The 18,773-nt window shown below is 38.6% G+C and overlaps 1 protein-coding gene across 6 annotated transcripts in view; it reads right to left on the reverse strand.

Moving 5' to 3' along the window:
* Nucleotides 1–8,538, reverse strand: part of NR4A3 (nuclear receptor subfamily 4 group A member 3) — a 33,809-nt gene extending 25,271 nt beyond the window's left edge. For 2 of the 6 annotated variants that reach the window (XM_075586411.1, XM_075586415.1), the window contains exons 1-5: nucleotides 7,909–8,538; nucleotides 7,570–7,808; nucleotides 4,612–4,758; nucleotides 2,597–3,453; nucleotides 579–708 (exon numbers count right to left, since the gene is read on the reverse strand). In XM_075586411.1, the coding sequence (XP_075442526.1) occupies nucleotides 579–708; nucleotides 2,597–3,453; nucleotides 4,612–4,758; nucleotides 7,570–7,615 (1,180 nt within the window). In that variant the 5' untranslated portion in view covers nucleotides 7,616–7,808; nucleotides 7,909–8,538. Of the gene's footprint in view, nucleotides 1–578; nucleotides 709–2,596; nucleotides 3,454–4,611; nucleotides 4,759–5,954; nucleotides 6,055–7,569; nucleotides 7,809–7,908 lie in introns of all 6 variants that reach the window. The other 4 variants (XM_075586413.1, XM_075586410.1, XM_075586414.1 and 1 more) reach the window with 4 other exon arrangements.
* Nucleotides 8,539–18,773: the final 10,235 nt, after the last annotated feature.

Raw genomic sequence — 18,773 nt, forward strand, 5'->3', positions numbered from 1 at the left:
ATATAACTTAAGGATGTATAGGCCAAATAAGCATTTTAAAAATACTGAGAGTTAAATAAAATCCAATTACAAACCCTTTAGTATATTGTTATCAGAAAAACTACAGTGTAATATAGAGCTTCCAAACAAGTATGCTTTCTATTTTTAATACTACTAGATGAATACACCAAATGACAAGGCCCTAACTACAGTATGCTAATTATCCGAACACTGCATTTACAGATGAAAACTCCTGTTGTGATAAACCTCATGTGCTATGTATTTAAGCGATATGTGCAGTCTTGAAATCTTATGCAGAAGAAAACCTTGTATAATTGATATGTTGGTCCATTAAAATATATCACAGCCTACAAAGTATTTTACTGGTTTTGGGACCAATATAAGTATTAACACCCTTTAATAAAGCTGTTAAAATACTTTAACAATATTTTTAAACCGTTTTTCTACCTATTATCAAGATAATATAATGCTCTGTATGGCATATCAGGATTCCAATACAATGATGTGCATTGCAGACAGTACTACAGTACATAGTTGATTAACCTGTGCGACAATAATAGACAGTATGTATATCTTACCTTCTTTAACCATACCAACACTGAGACACTTCTGAAATCTGCAATACTGGCAACGATTCCGTCGTCTTTTGTCCACTGGGCAGTTTTTATTTGCCAGACACACATACTTTGCATTTTTTTGTACCGTTCTCTACGAAATACATAAAACAAGATTGATTTTTTTTTAGAGCTAGAAACTGACAAAACACATTTTAATTACAATGTGATAAGCGACAGTGCAATTCATATAATTAGATAAAATTAATTTCCTAACACACTAGCCTGCAGAAAAACTATTTTATTAGTGTTAGCTGCTGACATTGAAAATAATCTAGGATGGTTCTGAAGGCAGTTTCAAGAGACAACCAACGTTGAATGATAAAATAATATCTGAAATTACCAGGTCATTGCATTATACCATTTGGGATTAAATAATCCTCTAATGTATTATCCATTTGGAATACTGTTTTTATTGGTTAATTTCCTTAATGAATTCTGATCTTATTAATATAATAGTTAATTGTTTCTAACACTTTATTTTTTGTTTTACTAATTATTAGTTACTTATATTTTAACATGGAGAAGAAAATGCACCACGAATCAATATTAAAAATATATGGCAATTTTAATATCTGGTCAAATGACCACATATACAGTATATTCAGTGACTGAATAACACAATTTACAAAAACAACAATAAAAATCAATATAAATGAAAAAAACAATATGACAATTACATTAGATACTAGAACACTCCCACACAGGGATACTAAAATATCACTTGTTTCTATGAAGCCTACACCATGAATCAAATTAATCTAAAAAAAACCCATTCATAATAGAATTTCAACTTAGCAACATGATTCAATGCCACAATCAGGGGGACAGATACTGACCACTAGCGACAACGCTACCTGCTGTCGCTAGTGGTCAGTATCTGCCCCCCCCTCATTGTGGCATTGAATCATGTTGCTAAATTGAACTTCTATTATGAATGTTTTTTTAGATTAATTTAATTCATGGTGTCCGCTTCATAGAAACAAGTGATATTTTAGTATCCCTGTGTGGGAGTGTTCTGGTATCTAATGTAATTGTCATATTGTGTTTTCATTTATATTGATTTTTATTGTTGTTGTTTTTGTAAATTGTATTATTTAGTCACTGAATATATGCGTGGTCATTTGACCAGATATTAAAATTGCCATATATTTTTCATATTGATTAATGGTGCGCTGTGTGTGCATTTTCTTCTCTTTGTCTCTTGAGATCCCCTTTGGTAGTTCTCAACTTTAGGAGCGTTTTGGGGCGTTGCTCCAGCATGCACAGCTGCAAGCGGATCATTTCAGCTGATTTTAAAGGACAGCTCGAGCGCAGATTCCTTGCTTTTCACTTTTATTTTAACATGGTCTGGCTGGACATGTTAAAATAAGTAGAAAATTAATTATCATTTATATATCTCATTTTCTAGGAATATGTGGTAAAATGTTTTGAGCAATGCCAAGATTTCAATTAGATTTCCAAAAACAATAATACTAAATATGTCAAATGTATTTGAATGTTTAATCTCTTTTACTTCAGTAAGAGAAAAGTAAAAAATTCAAACAAATATAAAGAAATACAAACTTATCCAGTTTAACACATAATAAACTGGGGAATATAAAACTGTCACTATTGCAGTGTTCCACTACTTAAAACATAGTTTGTCATGAGAGCAATAACAGTTGATGTAAATATACATGTTTTTGGCTCTGTGGGTTAACCATAATCCTGCTAATAGATACAGTATGAGTGATTTGTTTCTGCAACTGATTTCTTTGCTCTCTTTTTTTACCACTATTTTTCTCATATCATTTATCATGCTCCTTGGCAATAACACTTGTCTATTTTTTTTTTTTAAATGGTAGCAATATTATACATAATGCTAGGGTTATATTTTTTAGATATATAGAAATAGAAAATCCATATTTTGGAAACATGTCAATTAGGTAATTTGATTAAACAAAAATCTTGTATTAGAGATAATGCTTTTACATTCTTACCTTAAAGAAGCCTTTACATCCCTCACATGTCCTCACACCATAATGTTGACAAGCTGCATTATCTCCACACACTGCACAACTTCCCTCCCCAGATGAGGAGCTCCTGCTAGGAGGGGATGGAAGGCTACCCTCTGCTACCATGCTAATAGCCGGGCTAGGTGCAAGTGGGGAAAAGACGAGATTAGATCCTTTAGCTATTGGCAGATTGTATGGTAAGGAATCCATTGCTACGTGTACAGAGGCTCTTTCGGGGCCTACTGGTATGCTATGAGAAGGATCGTAGCACAACTGGGAACTAGAAGATGGATTATGAGGAGGAGAATGCTTAAAGTGAAAAAGTGGAAATCGTGGAGGAACAGTCTTAAGTGGAACCTCCATCAAGTGACTGGTGGTCATGCATGGCTGTGTAGATGGCAGGGTGTGAGTTTCTTGCCATAAGGGTGATGGATGAGTTGAAAATCCAGGTGTTGTTGGAGTTGAAGGTGGGGATTGTTTAAAATACATTGAGGTACTAGGCATAACATCTTCTGCTTGCTGTTGAATTGAGCTGTGGTAACTGTGTAGATGAGGGCTTTCCATCTTTATCAGGGGTCTCTGATTGGAAGTTTGCATTTGTTGATATAAGCAGGAGGGCTTGAGTTCATAGCTTCCTGAATATCCCTCCATAAAAGTGCTAAAACTTGGCAAGGATGTAGTTGCTGAAGCTGTAATTTCTGTGCTCCTTAGGTCCATGCTAAGTTTTGTATAGTTTGGGTTCATTATTTCAGAACTGAATTCTGAGCCATGAGTATAAGTCTGGGTTACGTAGGTAGTACCAGGTGGTGTGGGACTATACTGTGCTTGTACACAGGGCATATCTGTGAATAAAAAAAAAAAAACAATTTAATGTAGCCTGTTTATTTGTTGATTTGTTTTACTATTTATCAACATGATCATATTACCTATTAAAAATATAACAAAGCGAGTTTCTTAAAATGGATTTAAATATCGAGGATTTAGTCCATTTATGGGAAATGTGACCTTTCAGGTTAATGTTTCCATTGCATAGAATGTTAATAAAAGTTTTAGATTCAATAGCAGAAAGATGTAGGCCCAGTAATATGGTCACATTAAATGCCACTTAAGAAAAAAAAGAAATTTCCATTTTAAAAGAAATTCTAAATCAAACATTGGTAAATTAAGTGCTGTTTTAACATTTAACCTTACAGGTCTGTTCCTTGTAATACATTGACAACCAATAGAAACATATTTACATTTTATTTTTTGTTTTTGCTTTTTAAAGGACGTGACTTGTCTTATGAAGTAGAATCTCTTTGCTACATGGGACAAGGGCACCTACCAGGGTTATAAAGGTGGGAAACAAGGAGAAAAACAAAAAAACAATTACACTATTTACCAAAGGACAAAATGTTTTTCCACTCGGATGTTCCACATTCCACAAAATGTTATTCCATTCTACAAGCATATATACTTTTCTTAACAACCATACAAATGAAATTGTTTTTCTTGGATAATTGAAATGTTTAATAATTTTGGCATACATGTAATTAAAATTCTTAAAGTTAAAACTCTCTCCTACCGTATAGTATCCTGTTATTGCTGTCATTTAAGTATAGTTACACACTGGTGATCTTTTCTGTATCTTAATGCTCTCTTGCTACCTCCAATATAGAAACAACAACATTATTAACAAAATTAATGGGACCTACAGCAGGCAATGCACAAATAACGTATTAGGAATAATAATGATATGCATGTTGTAACTACTTTCATTTCTATTTTCTCTAAGAAGAAGGAACTTCAGGCTTATTGTAGTGCGTAAGATCATGATTGCACCCTGCTTTTTGTTAATAATTAAGAATAAAAACTACATTTAATGAGAGTTAGAATTTATATTTCCTGTATCAATTGTTGGTTTATATCTATTATAGTGACTAAATGTATTAAATATTGCTACATTTTGTTTAATACAATAAAAAAATAACAATTAAAAGCTGTAATGAGATGACTATTACCTGGAGGGTATCTTTCTCGCTGAATGGTGGAGATTTGTGGCTCGCTTACAGGAAGCTGAAGCTGAAGAGGCACTAAATCAGAGGCTGGTTGGGCAAGAGTGGATGGTAGGTCTGGACTTTGTGATAGTCGTCCTTTCGACCTAGTATCTGGGATAAAGGAAAGAACAAAAATATATATTTGGTTAAGTCAGAAGAATTTAATTCAAGGCATAATCTCAGGATGAAAGAATGTTAAAAAGACCAGAAAATAAAGAAAGAAAATATGTATTATGGGGAATGTCACCCAAACGATGAGTGTATGAAAATATTGTCAAAGCAGCACAGATCCCTTTTAATGTGATAATAGAACAAATGCCACATGATAAAATATAATCAGCAGCAAAGGAACATGTAAACTACATGTTGACATCTGCAGTACTAACGTGCAAGATAACATCCAATATGACTACGTACAGTTTTAAAGTACATATGTATATACAATACAGAGATTAGTTATATACTGTAGTGCCAAACAACATTTCATAGTTATCTGCATTTGTTGAGATGAAAAAAAAAAACCAACATAAGATAATATCTTCTTGATAAAACATTACAATATCACTTAAAATCCAACTATTCAATACTATAGTTCTGGTTGATCTTAAAAACGTTAACTCTTCTTAAACAGGTTCTACTTAGTGTGGATACTACTAACAAGATGAAGGAAAGAGTATGATTTAATAAGATTTGACGTCTGCACATATTATGAAATACATTTCTCTCAAGAAATAAGTAATTTAAATCCCAATGTACCCTCTTTCCTAATGAAATCATAATAAACTTGAAACGTTTAACCAAGACAGCAGCAAACTAACGTACAATTGAAATACGTTATAGGGCAACGCTGCACGTTTCATGACAAAAACACAACTTAGTAAGCACTGTTTGTTCGCCTTTCCTAATGCACACTAAAAGTTTCCCCCATCACAAATCATTCCTGTAACAAAGCAGCTGATTCTGTACCAGTATTTGCCTGTACAGAAATACTCACTTTTCAGACATTGTACACAATACCCATTCTCCAAACTGCTTTAGGTCTTTAACATTTTGCCACAATTTCTCTTTGCTCTATACATCTTAAAATTATTTTTTGAACTAAAAACACCAGACATTTTTTTCAATCAGAGGTCATCTGAACAGTACTATTCTTAGTTTTTTCCTAAATATGTTTAAGCTTTTATGACCATAGTTTCTACATTGTAATGATCTTTTCTATGTTACCTGAACATGTTTCATTAAATATTACGCTTAGGGTGAATCCATCTTGAAATAAATGCATGGTTTTATTTTATTTTAAGATTTACCTCTCCAGCCTGGCTTTTCAAATGCTGCTTCTCACTCACTGAGCTAAGCGTACTGCTTGGCTTCTCCTCCGCTGAAGCAGCAACCAAATCCTTTGGTTACCTAAGGAACAGTCAATGGGCCTTTAAACATTCACCTAATTACTGCTGCAGCCCCCACATCCCTCCACCCAAACTCTAATCAGTTCTGCCAGGCTGTGTATTCATCAAATGGCTGAAAAGATCCTCAAGTGCTGTAAATTAGTAAGGGGTAACTACCCTTGTCATGACTTTTATTTGTACTTCAACTTTTTTTTTTACACTGAGACAAATAAAAACCAAGGGAATGTGGCAAAACATGAAAAAAGAATCCGTTTTCTTATATTCTATGGTCTCCGATTCATCAAAGGAGAATGGAGCATGGTTGGATGGGAACAGGATTGCAACAATATTGCTGTAGAAATAATGGATCCAAGAATAATGTCTTCATTGTGACTAATGTGAAATAACAACAGGTATCCAATACAAAGCAGAGCAAACTGAGAACATTAACACCTAAATACACTACTCAGGCACATCATCTCCAAGAAGACTTAGATTGTAAGCTCTTCGGAGCAGGGACTAATTTTCCTAATGTTACCTTTATGTCTGAAGCGCTTATGCCCATTATGTCTTATATCATTATGTCACGTGTATTACTGCTCTAAAGTCCTATGTATGATATATATGATATATATATGATAGACTATCAACACAACACATGTGAGTCACATTAAGTATAACAGCTTCCCTTGTGATTATTGTGTTCTTGAAATCTTACAGTGTGTGTGTGTGTGTGTGTATGTATGTATGTATGTATGTATGTATATATATATATATATATATACATACACACACTGTAAGATTTCAAGAACACAACAATCACACGGGAAGCTGTTATACTTAATGTGACTCACATGTGTTGTGTTGATAGTCTATGGCTGGGTACATTGCTGGGCATTGTGGAGTCTTGAAACATATGCTTGTTATTTTAACATGACAATAAACGTGTCTCGGTCATTATGAACAAAGTTCTTCATTATTAGTACTGAGGACGGTGAACATTGGATGACCTCCCCCCCCCCCCCCTTCCTTCATTGTACAAAAGTTTTTGAACAGTAAATATATCTGAATTTCCCATTAGCCCAGACTCATCCTAGAAAAGGAAAATCGGGTTAAACAACTCTCCATTCGTTTTCTAAGAACTTTTAACCTGGGACCTGATAGGTTTTATCACAATAAAAAAAGTGATATTTTTCTTCTTCTAACATAATAGAAAATGTCACGAACCGAGGTTGCTTTAATAAGAAAAAAAAAAGTGACAATTGACGGCTTTTATATTGCAACGCGTTTTAAATGGCTGGATTATTGAATTAAAACACATTACCAGTAATAAGAAATAAATACATGCATATTTCTTGCTAACAGATGCTAACCACGGGTGCTTCCTCCCCAGATCCACATATCATTTCATCACTATCGCAACAGTGATCTATCTACTGAGTGCAATATTCACAAGCCGCGCTGTCATTTGCCCTCAAGCGATATTAGTTTAACCCTGCACCGAGGTGTACCCCACCAACGCGCACAAACAACAAACCTCCCGCTTGTGAGCGTCCACATAGGAAGAGACAAATGACTGCCATTCATCTTCACTGGGGCTGCGAGCTCCCCGCCGGCGGCGTCATTGCCATGGCAACTGGTTAGAACACCTTGGTATATCTCCCGCACTCCCACTGTACAAAGCCAACTCTGCAGTGCTCAAGCGCTGCTGCGGAGCCCAGCGTCTCTACATTAACCAAGTCCCGTCCAAAAAGTTTCTAATGATCCAATACATTCCTAAATAATAAGCACAGGGGAGAAGAAGCAAGCTGTTGCATTTTGGTCTGCAGCACAAGTGTAACTTTCTCTAAGCGGTGAGATATTCATCCATACGTACTTGGTTGCTCTGATGATTCCGTCTTTACACCTACTTTATCAAAATCCTTCTTTAAAAAAAAAAAAAGTTGCGATAGCTGTTCTTTTCCTTGTGTGTAAGCGAATGTCTTGCTTATTTTCTGGAGAGCGGGTCATAAAAACCCCGGGTCAAGAAAGAAAGAAAAATACAATGGTTAAAATATTCTCACATTCAGGCTTTGCAAGGGATGGGAGAGCATGAATGCCAGTGTGTGTGTGTGTGTGTGTGTGTGTGCGTGTGTGTGAGAGAGACTGGATGAGGAGGAAGGTGCAATGTGCATTTGTTTGTGTGATAAATGTGCTGAGTGTGAGAGGGAGAGAAAGGACAGTCCCTTTGTAGCATTCCCTCACTCTCTCTGAACATCATTTATGAGAGAAGAACCTTAGCACTCTCTCCCTGGAGTGGCTGGAATGTGAGACGTCAATAGTGACACCATGGGAGGCTGACGTCACCGCTCCCTCCCCTCATCTTTCGTGTGTGTGTGTGTGTGTGTGTGTGTGTGTGTGTGTGTGTGTGTGTGTGTGTGTGTTTCTTTCTCTTTATAGCGTACAGTGTGTGTGTGTGTGTGTGTGTGTGTGTGTGTGTGTGCGTGTGTATGTGTGTGTGTTCCAAGACAGGAACAGATATACAGTAGGACCCATTGCAGCACTACACTGCCATCATCTGCTCAGACACTTAAATTTTTAGATTGTTGTAAGCAAGTTTGGGGAAATCAAAAGAGGGAGGATAGTTTATTAGTATAGGTCTCGATATTATGTTTCAGTATGAAATACACATGCCCATGTGTGATGCAAGTGGTACTGGTGCAGAGGTGTCACCCTGGAAGAACCCACATCAATGAGGTGTTGATGGTTTTAGTCCAAATACTGCCGTTTTAATTGAATTATACTGAATCATATCAATGAGAATCCATTTAAGTCTATGAGACTGCTGATGCAAAAAGTAAATGATTGGAAGTCATCAAAGCGCCAATCAGCGATATCTGTTATTGATCTTATTGTAGGTATCACCAATTCGGCCCCGATAGCTCGGATCACTCTTTGATGACTTCCGACCAATTGAGACCGATTTTAAATCAGTGAAACTTAAAGAATGTTAGTGAGAGTTGACAGGTCTGCAAGTGGTACTCGGGTCTCTTACAAGTTCACAACACCACTGTGGCTTTTAAGCATCAGGTTGCTGTGGGTTAAAAGGAGACAACTAAAAGGTATTATTAGAGTTAAATAGCATTATTTACCTAAATCATAGGGGCAGGGCAGTTTTATCTATGATGTAAGTATAGGTAGACATCTTTTGACACACCTGTAAACAGTTATTTTGCTATGGTGACAGACCAAAACCAAGTTGGTTATGTTGTTTGAGAATGTTGCACTGGGGTGTTTCTTTGCATCATTGTAAAAATAGTAAGTGTGTGCAACCAGTTTGAATTTAACAAAATGTTGGACATATTTATGTTTTTAGCCTAAACTAGCTATGCCATTATGGAGCAACTGGTATAGAGTGTTAGCTTTTTCTGTATCTGAAAGGGGTACCTGTTCAATCTGGGAAGCTCATGTACAATGTGCATGTTTATTGTTTATGCTCGTCGAGGGAGGATACTTACTTACAGAAGAACAAACAGAATATACAGTATTTAGATATTTCTTCAATACTCTCCTTTACTTTTTATGAGTTTATTTATCATTATAATTTTTGATGCTTTGGTCTTTTAAGTCACATAAGATGGAAAAAAACACCCCCTTGTAAGCTGTGGGTCTCAAGTCACATTGTACTTGTATACGTTTCTTAACAGAGGTGCTCCTATTTTGATATGGTTAATATTTATGTGCCTGTATAATACACAGTAGCTTCAACCAATTGCTGAAGGCAGGCTCTTCAATTTCTTTCCATGACATTTCTTTCCTCCTTTTTCTGTGTGAGGTGATTTTCCATTATTAATTATATAAGTGCACTGTATAAAACAGTGCTGATAATTACCAGAGAAAAATAACTTCAAAACATAAAGCTTTTATTCTTTCATATTCAAATAATCATATACAGGCAGTCCTCGTTTTACAACGCTTCGCTTTACAACAAATGGCTTATTCAACGCTATGCAATGCATACCTATGTTCATTTTTCATTTTTACAACGCCAAAACGGCTTATCCAATGCTCTTACGACGCTTTGCAACGTTGTGTATGTGTATATATATACACATTCACATAAACAACATTGCAAAGCGTCGTAAGAGCGTATATATATAATATTATACTATATAATATTATATTATACTATATAATATATTATTTATTATGTGATACTATATATATAATACAGTATATACACTATATAATTTATGTGTGTGCTGCATATCTTATTGCCTGCATAAAATATTTGGTGTATTTTAGTGTTAAAAATGCCTTCAGGAACGGAACCTTTCATTTAAACAGTGTTCCTATGGGAAAATGTGTTTCGCTTTACAACGTTTCGCTATCCAACGCCATTTTGAGTAACACATTGTGTCGGATAACCGAGGACTGCCTGTACTGGTTTTAGCCTGCTACTACTGTACACCTTCATCAGGGGATGTAACAGCTCAATTAGGTGCATTATATATAACCGACTAGCTATAAATTGGAATGCCATTTTATATATATTTATATAACTTAGCAATATACTGCGTGCAAGTGTTCAGGTTACATATCCGATTATTTGGATATTCGTAATGTAAAAGCTAATGGTTTTTAACACAACATGTGCAGCAGATGATAGTGAATTATGACACTATCTTGAATGAAATAGGCATGTGATATAAATATTAATTAAATATATGACAGGCTAAAAGTTGTTTATCTTTCTTATTATTTTATGAGTGAAATTATACTTTTGAACCTGCTGTTGCCAAATCATGGCGATTAAAGTTTTGTAATACATTATAACAATGCTGTGCTTTCATTTTCTGAACAATTATTCTATAAACATAATAGTTTTTAATTGAGACATTCAAAAAAATGTTACTTTGCTTGAGTAACGTCAAAATGCGTAAAAATATTCACCCACCTGTGAACAGCAAAACAGTTCAATGGACTAACATGAGATTTCTTCATAGCTGTAGCTTGTTTACAAATTAAAGAGCATACAATAATTTCCTTACATGACATAGTTCAAAGTTGTAGTAGCCATATAGGTCCTGGAACTTGTTAGTTGAAGAAGAAACCTTAGAGATTTTGAAAGCTATGTATACTACAATTGAATCCACCAAGAATTATAATATTGATCTTCTAACAGGTATTACACCCTACATTAACATGAGACAAATGTTATCCAAAAATAGTACATTTATTCTGTAGCACATTTGCCTGTTTGCAGAGCAATAGGTGCACTCACTCCGGACCCTGTACCTGAAGGGGCCTCCGTATCAGCTGTATGTATAGGTGTGTGTGTGTGTGTGTGTGTGTGTGTGTGTGTGTGTGTGTGTGTGTGTGTGTGTGTGTGTGTGTGTGTGTGTGTGTGTGTATATATATATATATATATATATATATATATACAAATGTAAATACAACTGTATGCTCATCTGCATGTCTTAGGCAGGTCTGCATCCCCGCCTTTCCCCATTATCACCCAGCACCCAGCACTTCCACTGCAGCAAGGGATTCTGGGAAATGACATGCAAATGAGCACACAGTGCCACTTTTTGCTTCAAAAACCATTTTTAACATGGTTCCCTATAGGCTTAAGCTTGCTGCATGGTCACAGCTTTGAGCACAGCCAGGGTTAAGGTTATATATATATATATATATATATATATATATATATATATATATATATATATATACAAATGTAAATACAACTGTATGCTCATCTGCATGTCTTAGGCAGGTCTGCAAAAAAAATAATATATATATATATATATATATATAGATATATATATATATATATATATATATATATATATATATCATATAAAAATATTACTTGTGAGCACATTCACATGTCTAAGGCCGCGGACATGGTCGGTGCTGATCCATGCTGACGCTCGGCAGTGAGCCCCTGCAGCCGCAATGAGAGTGGCTTTAGCAGGGGCTCGCGCACGCTTCCGCAGACGTGCGGAAGCGTGCTGACTCTCACCCGACAGTCGAATTTTAGTTTGAGCACTGAGTTCGCTCACGTGACTCCAAAGCAGCCAATGAGGAAGTGGTGAATGGAGCAGGGGGAGAGATGTGGACGGGGGAGAGACTGCCTGGCAGCGGGTGAGTTGTTGCTCGCGGGGTGAGTTGTTGTAGGGGGGGGGGAGGATGGTCCCAAGGGGACTGGAGAGAGACTGGCAGCCAGCAGGGTGGGTGAGTTGATGCCTCGCGCCCGCCTTGCAAGTGCGCTCACTGCTTCGCCAGCCAGGCCACTCATAAGCTCATGCTTGCGCTGGCTAGGCACAGCGTGAGCGCGCCTCAGCACGAGAGGCAGGAGTATGGAAACGGCCTTAGACAGGTCTGCAACGCTGCTTTTCACCATTATCACATAGCATACTGTGCTTCCACTGCAACAAGGGATTCTGGGAAATGACATGCAAATGAGCACACAGTGCTACCTTTTGCCTTAAATCCATTATTACATGGAACCCTTAAGCCAATGTTCACTGTTTTAAACACAGCTTTTAAACATAACCTGGGATGAGATGCAAAGCCAGTGAACCCACTCACAGACCGACTATTTCACCTTATACCTTGTGGGTATTATCAGTGTCAGGTTGGTTCTACTGGCTTTGCAATTTAAGACTTGGGTAGGTCTTCACCACACGTGTGTGTGTGTGTGTATATATATACACACATAACACTTTAAATACAATAGCCTCACATTTACTTGGCAAAGAAATTGATAACAAAAAAACATATACATACGTATATGTTGGGGAAGAAATTAATATGTCAGTGGGCTGGAAATATTGATGATACACGACTGGACTACATGGGATATCGAGAGAAAAAAACCACGACCAAATTAAGATGGAAGGATTAAATCAGAAAATGTGATTGAGCAACATGGAGAAGAGAGGCTTGCAACCGCAGTACATGGAAGATCATCATGGGGGCTTTTATCCAGCAGTGGATCAACAAGGGCTAAAGATTATGATGATGATGATGATGATGATATATATGTACAGGTAGTCCTCGCTATCCAACGTTTCATTTTACAATGAATGTCATATCCAACGCTTTACAATGTGACCCTATGGGCCGTTTTTTGACTCTGGAATGCGTTATCCGACGCCTGAATGCGTTATCCAACGCTCACCGCCACTGATTAACATGGGACTCAATTTACAAAGGTTTCACTATCCAACGCTACTTCCAGACCGGATTCAGTTGGATAACGGAGGACTGCCTGTATACGATATATACAGATAAATAGTAGAATGCAAAAACAGAAAATACCGGAACGCTTGACAACACTTATTCTTATAGCATAGTAATTCAATCCAAATCAGGCCTACTACTAATAGCAGGATAAGTCAAATATACACATTTCAATGTAAGTTACATTAATAATAGACAATAATATCCAAAACAGTTAAAGATAAAGATTAGCAGGATTGATACTTTACCCCACCATGCAGCATAAAGAGTCCCTTAGCATCTTAATTGGGCTCTCAAAGTACATCCCCTATGTATTACAAAGGTATCTAGATATATGCAAATAAATGCTGCCTACAGGACCTGTACTATAAAGTCCAAAGGGCCGCTTTATTCCCTTGTGTCGCAGTACACAATATCTCATTGTAATGCTATATGACATTACTTAAGTATTTTATACATAGAGTATAACAGTGGAATCATGCCTTGTATCTTCCAAAAACAGATTTTGTGCTATATGAATGATGAAAAAAAGCTGTATGGAGGTTAATGATAGGCAAATCTGAATCAGTTAATCAGAACAGTGATGTGTACGGTATCTATATAAGACAAAAAGGATAGATTTAAACCAGGGGTGCGCAAAATGGGGGGCGAGGGATTTTGTTGGGGGGGGGGGATGGGGTCGGTTGTTGCAGGGGCCCCGCACTCTTCCCTGAGGCATTTAAGTTAAATTCCTGGGGTCTGCGCGAGTCCTCTGCAACCTCAACTTACCGGGGTTCTGTAGTCTTCTGGACACGTCGCCATGGCAACGTGACATCAAATGACACAGCAGGGTCACGTGACGCTGTGGAGTCACGTGACGTCACATGACCCGTGCCGTAATTTGACGCTGGGTCACAGAAAAGGGGGGCGCGAGAGCTGGGGCTGTCGCACAGGGGTGGTGCGCAGCTCCGAAACTTTGCTCACCCCTGATTTAAACTATGAAAAAAAGAGGGTATTGGTAGGCACACTAATACTGAAAAAAAACTATACTGGTGCTTAAAAATCCGTACACCAAAACAATAACATGCAGTACAAACAACAATAACCTGTAGCACTCAAAAAAATATACAAGAAAAGGTATGCTCACCAATAAATATTTATATGATGCAGAGGGATATATAAAAAGGACCTTATTGTTCCGAATCGTTGCTCATTTTAACTTTTGTACTTTTGCCATTTTTTTGATGGGCTAAATTAAATATCCTGATTTTACCTGTTGGAGTGCCATGGATCACAATTTTTTCCTAAGATATATACAGAAGTAGTGGCTGTTATTGTATCCGCTAACTCATTAAAAGATCACAGATAATTAGATTTCCTTTATGGAATTTGGTTCATGGTATGTTTGTTTGAACGGACCTGCTAAAAAATATCATATTAAGGATCTCTTGACACAGTGCATTAGGGGGATAATGGTCTTTCCTTCTATGTATAGATATAAATATAGTTCAAAATAGGAAGGCTTAATTGAAAAAATGCAAATATTTATTTTAAATACATATTCACTTTTCTGTCTCCTTCTGGGACCTTTTGATTCTTTTCTTGAAAAAAGTTCCCTATAGGGACCCAAACGTTGACAGATGTAAAATAAAACACCTTTTCCATTTTTTCAAAGAAGCAGGAGTGTGCTTTCCAATGTTGAACTTCATATTCACACTTTCTAGAGCACCCAGGCCAATTTACATTGTTTGGTGAGTGTTGCCCTGTCTAACACTATCTCTATTTATATGTATGTAGCACTCTTAGGGTATGCTAGAGTTTTCTTAGTAAGTCCTGGTCCAAGAAGTAAAGGCATTAAATCCTTTACAGGCCATAGTTCATGTACCTGTAGTTCATTTCAAGTAAGCAATTCCATGTAACTAATGTAAAATAGCTTATTCCATGTTGCAAGTCACATAGGATGGTGCTTGGCTAGTTAGTTCTTTCCAGAAGATACTGGAAAAGTTCATCCTTTAGGGCAGTGAGTTCCATGAGCACCCCTCAGGAGTTCCGCGGCCGCCAGGGGGGAGAGCTGGGACAACTCTCCTGGCTGTCCCACGCCCGGCGGCATGGCTGCACCCACATAGCAGTGACCTGGCAGCTTCCCACATAACAGCGACCCAAAGCTCAGCAGCAGCAACTGCCCGGTCACTGCTATTCTTCCTCTACCTGCTCCTACTGGCCATGAAAGTCATGTCAACTTCTGGCTGAAAGGGTGGGAGGAAGGGTTGGGTAAGAGCGTGCTGTCAGCTCTTAAAGCGTGTGTGTGTGTGTGAGAGTGGGAGTGTGTGTGTGTAAGTGAGAGGGGAAGTGTGTGTGTAAGTGAGAGGGGGAGTGTGTGTGTATGTGCGAGCACAAATGCGTACGCGCAAGGGGGGAAATATGCGGGGGAGAGGGAGTGTAAGGGGGAAAGAGACGAGAGATGGGGGGCGAGAGAAGGGGGTAACAGAAGGGGGGGCGAGAGAGAGGGAGGGGGGCGAGGGTTGGGTTTCCCCTGAACAGTAGAATTCCAGGGTTCCCTAACCCGGGGGTGCGCAAGAAGGGGGGGGGCACTGCGGTTGCATAGGCCCTGCACTGTTCCCCAAGGCGTTTAAATTAAATTAAAGGCCGGGGATCGCATGAGGCCTCTGCAACTTCACTTACCTCGTCTTACCAAATGATGACGCGAGGTCACTTGATGTTGCATTGCCATGGCAACGTGATGTCACATGACCCCGCTGCATCGTTTGACACTGGAGACATGGTAAGGAGGGGGGTGCAAGCAGGGGGGAGTGCAGACAGGAGGGCGCAAGGAGGAAAGTTTGCGCACCCCTGCCCTAACCAAAAAAGGTTAAAAAACACTGCTTTAAGGTATGACTCAGTTAAGTAAACCTTCTCTTTTCCTGCTCAGCAACAGGGGTGGGGACAAAGGTAATAAATGTTTGGGACATGGGTATTTGCCTCAGCTCACATTTTCTTCCCTCATGGTGGGGATCTCCGGGGCTCTCCTAGCCCTGCTAGGAATTGCAGGAAGAAAATTCCAGTTTTGTCCTAGGCAGTAGAAAAAGGCTTGACGGGAAGCTCATCTACCTACAAACCTCATGGTTGAGGAAACCTGAGTATAAGTCTCATTTTGTAACTCATGAATACCTGTCCTGTTGGTGACCTGAAGTTGCCCGTTAATAAAGTTTTAAGAAAAGTTCCTGGTACCCTTTTTCTCAATTTCTGCTCACCATACCAGCCCTGCCCTGGTATTGAAGGTAAAACCGCTAAAACACACACACACACACACACACACACACACACACACACACACACACACACACACACACTTTGGGGACTGTTTTGGTGTGGAATGACGCCGCGGGGACATGCAGCGTGATGTCACACACATGTTGCTATAGCAACGCACCATCAAATGATGCCGCGGGTCACAGCACATGACCCGTGCATCATTTTGATGCCGCACTGAGAAAAGGAGGTGGGCGCAAGCACCGGGGGACAAGAGGCAGGGGGGCACATGAGCAAAAGTTTGCGCACCCTTGCTCTAAGGCAGCGGTACGCAAAGGGGTGCAAATTTATCTGGGTAGGGGGGGGGGGGGCGTTGCTCTTACATAGGCCACGTGCTCTTCTGTACAACATTTAAATTAAATACCAGGGGAGCACGCAAGGCCTCTGTATATCCCTTACCTTGTCTCCGGTGGCTTCTGGCAATGCATCGCCATGACAATGTGGCGTTAAATGACGCCGTGGGGTCAATGCAACATCACATGATGTCGTGCCAGAGAAAAGGGTAGGGGAGGGTGCGAGCAGGGGAGGAGGAGGGGGTAGCAAAAATTTTTTTATTGCGCTCCCCTGGTTTAAGTCCTCTCACTGAGGAGCAAAGGACAAGGACCTTCTCACTCTCTGAAGAGCTGAGGGGAAGCACACCCTCACTCTCGGAGTAGCAGGGGAACAACCTCTCTCCCTCCTCACCCTCAGAGGAGCTGAGAGGAAAAACTACTAATTTTTGGCTACTCCCCTAGAAACCTCTGGAAGGGGCGGGCTCATGGACTGAACCCACCTACAAGGGGCTGTACACAGACCATGAGTCACCACCTACCTTCCTTCACTTTCAAGGGAAGCAGAAGGGGGGTCACTGGCCCATAGATTAACCTGCTAATGCCTGGAACTTAACAGGACTTACATAGCAGATGCACTATGTGGAGAAAACAGGTACTTATGGAACATACCCTGTTATATAAGGAACCTTTATATATGTAGCTTGCAACATCTACAGATGCTGCGGCCGTTATTCGAACACTTCACGCGTTGTATACCTCGGAATACCCATGTCATGGCGCGGGATTTCTTCCAACCGTACCGCCTTAAGACGCGAGTGCAGACGAGTGCAGAAAATGGCATTTTAGTGTTCTGGTTTTTAAACACCTGAAATTGACACAGTAGCACAGTACTGTACACATTACAATTAATTAATTTCATTGCATTTAATTGCACACAATCTATGAAATTCAAACAAAGCAACCGCGATAAACATGTGTGCCCGGGGCGATTGGCCGCGTGGAGTACAGCAGCGCACACGAAAACGGCTGTGTGATTTGTTCGAATAACGGCCGCTGCATCTGTATATTAGTGTGACTGAAAAAAAAATATTAGCAAATATGTACTTATTTAAACCTGCAGTTGAACTGATTTTGTTCAGAGAAAGAGTTGTAAATCTGAGGCAGCTGCAGTATCTATACAAACATAGAATCGTATATTTGAGTTGCAACAAATTAAAACTCATGTACTAATACTTTATCTGCCATATTTAACCTCTTCAATTTTGGGGGGTTAATGATTGTGATACATTATTATTATTATTACATTACTTATATTATATGTAATATGTATTTATCTGTGTAGATTTAATTCCAAAAGTTAATTGTGGAAGTACAACGGTAAATATAACAATATAAGACTGTAATTATAGCTTCCGTTATGGGTTACTTCGGCGCTTATACCTAAAGGACACCTAAAGCATCAAAGTAGAAAGAAACAAATACAATTATATATTTTGCTTGTATGGCTCTTGTAATAAGTGGCAATGTGTTTCCAGTTCCACCTCACACATGCTTTCAGCATACAATGGAAGTAAACTGTGAGAACTTTAGACACACTATTATTATTATTAGGAAAAGGAGCTAGTTGGTGAGCAAGAACACAAAATTTTTTGCAGGAAGCCACACCCTTTGGCCAATAGAAGATCATACACATGATCATGTGACACCATCCTCTTGTCACAGGGCCCAATCCCTATACGGAATGTATTGTAATCTATTCCAGGGGAGGGATAGTCAACCAGAACGGTGACGCATGTAAGCACGTGATTGACGTAAGCAATGTTGCTAAAATTAGCTCTCTGCGATTGAGATAGCACAGATCCCATTCACTACAGGACGGGCGAGTTTATTTTAGAAAGCAGATTGTGATCCAGCCAAACCAAATATAGTTGTAGACAGGTATTTTTAGAACAAG

Source organism: Ascaphus truei, chromosome 2 (assembly GCF_040206685.1).
Source record: "Ascaphus truei isolate aAscTru1 chromosome 2, aAscTru1.hap1, whole genome shotgun sequence".
Taxonomy (NCBI): domain Eukaryota; kingdom Metazoa; phylum Chordata; class Amphibia; order Anura; family Ascaphidae; genus Ascaphus; species Ascaphus truei.